This window comes from Acomys russatus, chromosome 10 (genome assembly GCF_903995435.1).
Source record: "Acomys russatus chromosome 10, mAcoRus1.1, whole genome shotgun sequence".
Lineage (NCBI taxonomy): Eukaryota > Metazoa > Chordata > Mammalia > Rodentia > Muridae > Acomys > Acomys russatus.
The window spans coordinates 17,296,179-17,305,372 of record NC_067146.1 but is presented as its reverse complement, the minus strand read 5'-3'; the positions used below and the strand labels follow the sequence as shown (position 1 = coordinate 17,305,372).

At 41.1% G+C, this 9,194-nt stretch overlaps 1 protein-coding gene across 1 annotated transcript; it reads left to right on the top strand.

Moving 5' to 3' along the window:
* Positions 1-302: 302 nt before the first annotated feature.
* LOC127194244 (hyaluronidase-5-like) lies at positions 303-6,770 on the top strand. The gene is made up of 3 exons (XM_051151564.1): positions 303-1,256; positions 1,976-2,065; positions 6,100-6,770. Exons 1-3 carry the CDS (start codon positions 303-305, stop codon positions 6,640-6,642), a joined length of 1,587 nt encoding a protein of 528 aa, XP_051007521.1. The 3' UTR covers positions 6,643-6,770.
* The last annotated feature ends 2,424 nt before the right edge of the window (positions 6,771-9,194 follow it).

The window sequence follows — 9,194 nt, the reverse complement described above, 5'->3', positions numbered from 1 at the left end:
GTTCTATCTTCTGAAATTAAAGTACTTGTAAAGAATGCTGACGACTTAGTAGTTTTCAATCCAGCTATAGTAAGTTCTGTATTTATTTATTTATTTTAGTTATAGACTATACAACTTGTCACAAAACATTCCTGAAACATGAAGCAAGAAGAGTAATAACAGTTCAGTGTAAAGCGGTCATCAGCGTTTCATCTCTCCGGGCGGCCTCATGTCAGTATCTTTCTCACCTTTTGCACAAAACATTGGAGAGACCAAAGTGTGTAAGAAGAAATAAGTGTTTGCATACTAATTAACTCTTTGCGATGCGAGTGCTGTGTTTTAAGCGCTCTGTTTTTGAGCGCTTCCTTGACTATAACGGAGCATCTCAGACAGTCTTAGTTGCCTTTCTGATTCCATGCTGCCTGGCTGCAGACTTCAGGGCACCCCCACTTATCCCTAATATGCCTTTCCTATGGGCCTGGAATGCTCCAAAGGAATCCTGCACCTCGCGGTTTAACGAGCCACTAGATCTCAGTCTGTTCTCTTTAGTAGGAAGCCCCCAGAAAGGTGCCACGGGTCAAGCCGTCACAATATTCTACACTGATCGTCTTGGCTTCTACCCTTACATAGACGACGCACAAATAAGTATTCATGGAGGGATACCCCAGCTGGGGTCTCTAAAAAGTCATTTGGTAAAATCTAAGAACGACATCCTGTATTACATGCCAATAGATAACGTGGGCCTGGCTGTCATTGACTGGGAAGAATGGCGGCCCAGCTGGTCCAGGAACTGGAAACCCAAGGACATCTACGTGAATAAGTCCCTTGAACTGGCCCAGCACCGAAATGCACAGCTTAATGTCACAGAAGCCATCAAGAAGGCCAGAAAGGAGTTTGAAGAGGCAGGGAGAAGTTTTATGGAAGAGACTTTAAAACTGGGGAAATCACTTCGGCCAAATCACTTATGGGGTTTTTATCTTTTTCCTGACTGTTACAACAATAATTATCAAGACCCCAACTACACTGGAAGTTGCCCTGATACCGAAAAGGAAAGAAACGATGATCTCTCCTGGCTGTGGAAGGAAAGCACGGCCCTCTACCCATCCATCTATTTGTGGAGTGACTTGAAGTCATCTTCAAAAGCAGTGCTCTATGTCAGAAATCTTGTACAAGAGGCCATTAGGGTGTCTAAAGTAAAGGACCCTCAGAACCCAGTTCCTGTTTTTGTGTATTCTCCTATTGTGTTTTCTGACCCAACTTTCCAATATCTGCACCAGGTAAGTAAACCAAAGCATGGAAGCTAACAGATTTTTTTTTCTTACAAACTCAGTTGAGTGGGATTTTATGTTTTCAAAGTGTGAAATTTAGTTTTTAATATTTATGAATTATACATGAAGAAAGGGCTGTTTGAAATGGAGGGAAAAGGAGGGCACTTTAATTCTTTGTAATTAATAATCAAACTTCTGGGTGTGGGTAAGGGTTCGTTCAGCTCGGGTGCCTTTACTCTCTAAGCAGAGCCGATTGCTTGCCCACTGGGTTAGTTGGTAGCTGTCTGCCTTCCTCCCTAGCACTGGGTTCCCAAGCTTGGAAGTTTGCACTGCCATGCCCAGTCCCTGTGTTTCAGGAGCATGGGTCTTAGGGGCAGAGCTTGTACCTCATGCTTGTAGAGCACCCACTTTACCAAGCAATCCATCTCCCCAGCCCCGAACCTGCAATCCGCATTTTAATCATATGAGATGGAGAATTGTACATAGTACAGACCATACCTTGACGCTGTTTCTCTTTTTCATTTAACCGATGTGTTCTCTTGTGAGCAGGCGTAGTAAAAGCAGCGATAGTCTCTATTTTAAAACAGTAACAAAATGCTTGTGTAAAGACTATACAAGACTATGGGAGTATTTAAGTTATTATTGGATTTTCACATTGAGCTTTGGTAGTGCTGTGGAATAGATAACGCTTCACCCCCTGAGCTAACTCTTCCTGTCATCACTTTCAGGATGACCTTGTGAACACAATTGGTGAAACAGTTGCTCTGGGTGCCTCTGGGATGGTAATGTGGGGAACCCTTGGTTTGGCACGAAGTATGGTAAGAAATAGATGGAGATAATTCTATCCTTAATGTTTTAAGGGTTGATGTGTTGTTGAATAAGAACAGAAGCGTGGTGTTTGGCACATTGCACATGCCCTGTACTTGCTGAGATATTCTGCAAGATTATTAGCTGAAATCCTATAGGTTCCATGGTTTGGAAGAAGAATACAGTCTCACTCCAATGACATGGTGTTTTATGTGTGTGTGTGTCAGAAAATGGTGTCTAGTTTAATTGCTTAATTCTCCATATTGGATCTTTATCCCTGATTCCTTAATCCTCTTGACCCCAAAAGAGAGTTAAATGTACATTGCTAGAGGCCAGCTCCAGCCAGCTGCAGCACTCAGGGTAGACCAAGGCACTTCACAAGCCTTGGGAAAGTTTCTCTAAGTACTTTAACCCTTCATCATTCAGGCTGGTAGCCTTGCTATTTACATTTTAACTCTTAAAATTCCAGGCTGATGGCCTTGCTATTTACACCTTAACTCTTAAGGGAAAGAGAAGTAACTAACTATTCAGGCCTCTGGCGTCTCTGCTGTCACTGGTCCCTGGCTGAGAATCCTTGTTAGTTAACAACAGGAGGTCTTAGGCAGTAAACTGGGTGGTGAGCGATGAAGGCTGGTAAAAGGAAAAACCTCAGTTCCTTTTGACTTGATGGCTTAGCAATGAACAGCAGCTTGCTGGAAGCCAGAGAGCTGATTAAGAAGGCAGATGAAACACTCTGGATTGCTTAGCTAAATGCGCTAAACTTAGAAAGCGTGTAAAAACATAGAAACATTTGGCAGACAAAGGAAGCAGGTTTTTACAAATCTCATACACACACATGCACAGATACAATCAATAGACAAAACCAGGGAGCCCCCAAAGACACCATTCCTCCACATACACATAAATATACAGATGTAAATATAAACATATATAAATATATACATACATATAGACAATATATACCAACAATTAGAGATTAAACAGACAGACACAAACACATGCACAGTGGAGTCCGTTTGTGTTGACTAATTTAACTCTTGGGCATGGAGCCCGTGGTAGAGTAACTTTTAAAGGAAGAAACAATGGTATGTACTATTAAATCTTTGGAACAGGTCAGAATGTCTTGTCTTCAGCCAGGGCTGGAGGGAAGATTCCATCCTCAATGGCCTTTATGGTTTCCTTGAATAGGGACCTTAAATTATTTAGAAGATGGGCTGAAACTGGGGAATAGATAATAAGCCATTTCGACCTGGAAAGTCCACATATCCAATTCCAAAGCTGTTCAGCAGAAAAGACTGGCGTATGGACTAGAGTTTCAGTCATATGTAGTGGGTAGCTTCTTTTCTCCTCTCCTCTCCTCTCCTCCCCTCCCCCCTCCTCTCCTCTCCCCTCTCCTCCCCTCCCATCTCCTCTCCTCCCCTCCCCTCTCCTCTCCCCTCCTCCCCTCCCCTCTCCTCCCCTCCCATCTCTTCTCTCCTCCTCCCCTCCCATCTCCTCTCCTCTCCTCTCCTCCCCTCCCATCTCCTCCCCTCTCCTCTCCTCTCCCCTCCTCCCCTTCCATCTCCTCTCCTCTCCTCTCCTCCCCTCCCCTCTCCTCTCCTCTCCTCCCCTCCCCTCTCCTCTCCTCTCCTCCCCTCCCCTCTCCTCTCCTCCCCTCCTCCTCTCCTCTCCTCTCCTCCCATCTCCTCTCCTCCCCTCCCCTCCCCTCCCATCTCCTCTCCTCTCCTCCCCTCCCATCTCTTCTCCTCTCCTCTCCCCTCCCATCTCTCTCCTCTCCTCTCCCCTCCCATCTCCTCTCCTCTCCTCTCCCCTCCCATCTCCTCTCCTCTCCTCTCCCCTCCCATCTCCTCTCCTCTCCTCTCCCCTCCCATCTCCTCTCCTCTCCTCTCCCCTCCTCTCCTCTCCTCCCCTCCCCTCTCCTCTCCTCACCTCTCCTCCCTTCTATTCATTCTTTCTCCTTCTCCTTCTCCTTCTTTTTCTTCTTCATTCTTCTTTCTGTGTCTTCTATTTTACTTACTTATTTATCTATTTATTTATTTTAAATATGTATTTATTTAGCTAGTTTACAGTGTTCTGGACTACACACCAGAAGGAGGCACTAGATCTCATAGATGGTTGTGAGCCATCATATGGTTGCTGGGAATTAAACTCATGACCTTTGGAAGAACAGTCAGTGCTCTTAACCTCTGAGCCATTATTGAAAATAAAGTTATTTTCATACAATATATTCTGATCATGGTTCCCCCCCACTCATCTCCCATATCTTCCTCACCTCTCCACCTTCCAACTTCATGCTTTTTTACTCTCAAGGAAAAAACACACACACAAATAAGATAGATAAACAAGGATAAAACAAAACAAAGATAAATAAAATAAGAAAAAAACCCACAGAAACACACACACACACACACACACACACACACACACACACACACATACATACACACACACACCATAGCTCAGACAAAGCAATATGAACAAAAAAATTTCCCCTAATACCTTGAGTTAACTTTGGGTTGGTCATCTGCTGGGCATCGGACCTTTGGTAAAGTGTGATGAAACACCCTTAGAGAAACTTACTTTTCCTTTGCGAGTGGTTGTTAGTTGGAGATAGTTTCTTGCTTGGGGATGGGAGTTCTTGTCTACCTCCCCATCTCAGTGTTCCTAGTCTGTCTGGTTTGGTTAGACCCTATGCATGCTACAACCGTCTCTGTAAGTTCTGTTGTATCTAAAAGAGTTTCCTTGGTATCGTTCATTTCCTCTGGCTATGAAAATCTTTATGCCTCCTCCTGCACACGATTCCCTGATTCCTGTGCTGAGGAATTTGATGAAGGCGCCCTATTTAAGACCATTACAAGATTTCTCACTCCCTGTCCATTATCCGGCTGTGAGGCTCTGATTTTGTTCCTGTCTACTGCAGGAGGAAGACCGTTTGCTATGGCTGAGGGAGACACTGATCTATGAGCATAGCAGAATATTGCCAGGAGTCATTTTATTGCTGGATTTCTTAAGCAGAACAATCATATTTGATTTTCTCCAGATCCATGATCTGTCTAGTCTCAAATTCCTGGCTACTCCAACAGTGGCAAGCAGAGGTTCTGTTTAATGGAGGGCATCTTAAATCCAACGAGCCAGTGGTTACTCCCACAGTTTATGCCACTATTGCACTATAATGAATAGCTTTTAAGCAGAATGTCCCTTTGGAAGAGATAACAAGGAATTAGGAACCAAAACTCTTTTCTGGAATTCTGTGCCTTCACCAAAGATTCCTAAGCTCTCTATTTAATTTTCATGCACAGTCTTCTTCTATACTAGTGTGAAGATACTCAACAGTTAAACTCTGCAAAATTTTCCAAAGGACTGACTGTCATGTGTACATAATTATGTATCACTTATATAAACAATACAGTTTGAACCCATTTGTTTTGATACATCAATTTGGGAACTACCTTTGATGCTGTTTAAACTTGTATGACATGTAAATTTTAGTTTTTTACTGATTTATTGCTGGTTAATTGGAGAAATCATAGGCCTCATGTTAAGCATGCACATGTGTGTCTAGTTGTCACAATGGTCTTGTGTATGAGGCTTTAAAAGTCATCCTTGCTTTACAAATGATAACATTTAAACATAATTAAATTAATGAATTTGCCTTAGGGTCATCCAAAGAGGAACCTAAGACTTACAAAGTTTGAGATATTCCCAAGGTCATTTATAAAACTGTGACTCCAATCACAAGGGCAAAAGAGATTTAAAACCCATATTCTAACAGTTGAAACATTCCATCCCTTTTATTAATTCATTAATAACTGAGGAAGTTCAAAGCTAAATTGAGTCACAAATAAATAATTATTCATTGCCATGAAATGGCACACAAAACTTAAGAATGTTACAAAAACAATTGGCTAAATAATGTTGCTTGTTAAGGTGCAAAAGATTTACTGACAATGTGGTGAGCCTATTGCTTTGTTCTTTAAGAGCTGCTTGATGCACTATATTGTTGCACAGAACTTATGCCTTGATATTCTATCTTATGGTTTCACAGAAATCTTGTCTGAACTTGCATAATTACTTGGAGACCACCTTGAATCCTTACTTAATCAACGTCACCCTTGCAGCCAAAATGTGTAGCCAAACCCTTTGCCAGGATCAAGGCGTATGCTCGAGAAAACACTGGAACTCAGATAACTATCTCCACTTGAGGCCGGAAAATTTCCAGATTCAGTTTGTGAAAAGTGGAAAGTATGAAATCCGTGGCAGTCCCACCCTTGCCGACCTGCAGTACTTTTCCAAACACTTTCATTGCAGCTGTTACGCCAACTTGGACTGTAAGAAGAGAGAGAACATGCAAGGCGTGAGCTCTGTCAGTGTGTGTGTTGTTGAAGACATCTGCATTAATTCCTTTGTAATTTCAGAACCCCGTGCTCTACCAGCAAACTGGAAACACTCTTACTATGCTAATAGCAGCCAGTCAGGTATTACATCATCTGCCACAGTGAGGCCATGTGTGCCAAGGAAAGACGTCAGTGGGTATCTCTTTCTTCTCTATCTATTCACAGCATTTGAGACATTTGGTATAGGTTTTTGATCACTCAAAATATTGGACATCATCTTTCAAAAAATCATTCTATATAAATAATCAAGCTTCTGCTTTGAATTTCAGAGACAAAACGTATATTCTTCAATCAAAAACTGATTGTAATGCTGTCATATTTTCAGGGTTAATGGGTTTCTGAGAAGAGTGGAGATTAAATAAAATCAAGTTACTATAGATGAATGTCTTTCAGTAATTTTTTTTTATAAATTTGCTACAGGTTAAAACTTAGTAACATTTTTTAGTAATTTATTATTGGTTAAAAATCAAGAAAATAAAATTTTATGTCACTTAAAATGAAATTTCTCAAGTGCTCTAACCTGCTGCAGTTATAATTTTAGCACTTCTATCTTTAAAAAATTTATATTCAAGATTTATAGAAAAATAAACCTTAATAAATGGTGACCTTGTTTTTTACAGGACAATGTATTTCTGAAATTTATACTTTAAAGCATTAAAATTGACTTGTCATTTCTGATTATTAAGGTTAATTTGTGTGCCTAAAGTAGCTTTTTTCATTTAAGCACCCACTTGTTTGTTAACCTGCTTCATAAAGCTTTCACTGAGTACTCAATGACACTAAATCCTTGTAAAGGCGCATATTTCTTTCCATCAGTGGGTTTGTTGTATGTTTAAAAATCAAATAAATGAATATTGAGAGCGATAACACAGTGTGTTTTCAGTGTTGTAGTGTGTTTGCAGTGCTCTGCCATGAGCATAAGAAGGTTAGTCAGAATGTCCTGAAAGAGACGAGGTGAAAGTGGTATGAAGGGGCGAATACAAGTTCGTATGGGAGAGAAATACTTCAGCAGAGGGAAAAACTGGAAGTACTTGTTAGAGTGATGTAAAGCAGAAGGTGATCAGATGATGCCGTCTTCCTGACCCACACTCACATCTTTTTGCCTGCCCTGTTTTTTTTTCCCATTCACCCTCAACAACATGGAGTGTCCTGCCACGGACCATCTCAGTCGGGTACAGGTCCTTGGGAACGGGCGTTCTCGAAGTGTCGGTGCACAAGGATTTGGCGAAATGACAAACAGAGTCAAACACAGAGGAATTTTGATCTCAGTGTACATTGCAGGCAAGCAATCTAGATATTTATACACATTTTTTGAAACGGGGAGTACTTTGTGGTCACATATTTTCCTGGAGTAGTTCCAAGGGAGTTGGTGAAGCAATCAGACACACACAGTACAAAGTACAGAATGCAATGTAATAGTGTTGTCGTCATTCTTAAGTCATTGGCTTGGTATCAGCATGCATGTGCCCTCTTTATCAAAGGTCAGTGTTCTCTCATTATGCCAAACATCTGTGTGCCAAGACAGTTTTTTCTTAGTTATTATTTTTTTTAATCTGAGTCCCAGTATCTGGAGCTTTCTTAAACACTTTATTTGTAAGTCATAATATAAATTACTAACTGATGATTAATTCTTACCCATGTTTCTTTTAACAAGTGGAACAGAATGTGGTGGTGAACTCCGGGCCTGAATGGTCCTTGGCTATAGTCCCATGTTAGGGAGTTTCACGGAAGCAGTCATCATGTTTGAAAAGTTTTGATATGAGAATAGGTTAGGAAAAAAAATAAAGACAGAATATGCCAACACAATGAGAAAAAAGAAAGCTGCAATTAGTTACCCCTGGCAGGAACATCAGACCCATTCCAGGAGGCTCTCCCTGGCCAGGGGTCATCACCCCGGGTTGTGCAGTAACATTTGTCACTCAGATTTCACTGGACTGGTCTTGACAGTATCCAAGTTTTTGTTTTAAAAATAATTATTTACTTTTACTTTATGTGGATTATTGTGAAGGTGTCAGATACTTTGGAACTAGAGATACAGGTGTGAGCTGCTATGTGGGTGCCAGGAATTGAACCCTGGTATTCTGGAAGAGCAGACAGTGCTCTTAACCACTGAGCCATCTCTCCAGCCCCATATATCTATTTTACATTCCTATTATAGTCCTGTTATATACACACAATGAGGGCAGTTATTTGGTGACTTTTATTACAGCTGTTTCTAGTGTGTGACAAACAATCTCTGGGATTAAGGGCGAGTTCATTGGATAATTGCTGTGTGAAAAAATGAGGACTCAGTACAAAGTTTTGAGCTTCGGAATGGTGATGGGCACTTTTCATGCCTTTAAGGTCTAGAGTCAATGCTGACTTTCCATTAACTGCATCCTTCACTTTCCAGTCCCTGTTAAGGTTTTGTTGCCAAAGCTATGTCTTCAAAAGTTATCAAAAAGAAATGGTTTGATAAAGTCAAACCAATGTTCAGGAGTTAGAAAGAATGAAGGCTGTAAAAATTGAAAAGAGATTTAGTACTTGAAGAAGTTGAAAAACAAATTCCAAATTTCATCAAGAGAGGTAACCAGGCTCAGTCTAGGCTTTCATAAGTCCAGGTAAGATTTACTTTTTCTTTTTTTAATTAATTAATTAACTCACTTGCTATGCTGGTCATAGCCCCATCCCTCCTCAACTCCCAGTCTTCTACTCCCTCTATCTCCCCCTCCCCTGTTCCTCAGAAAAGGCAAGGCAGTTCTGACAG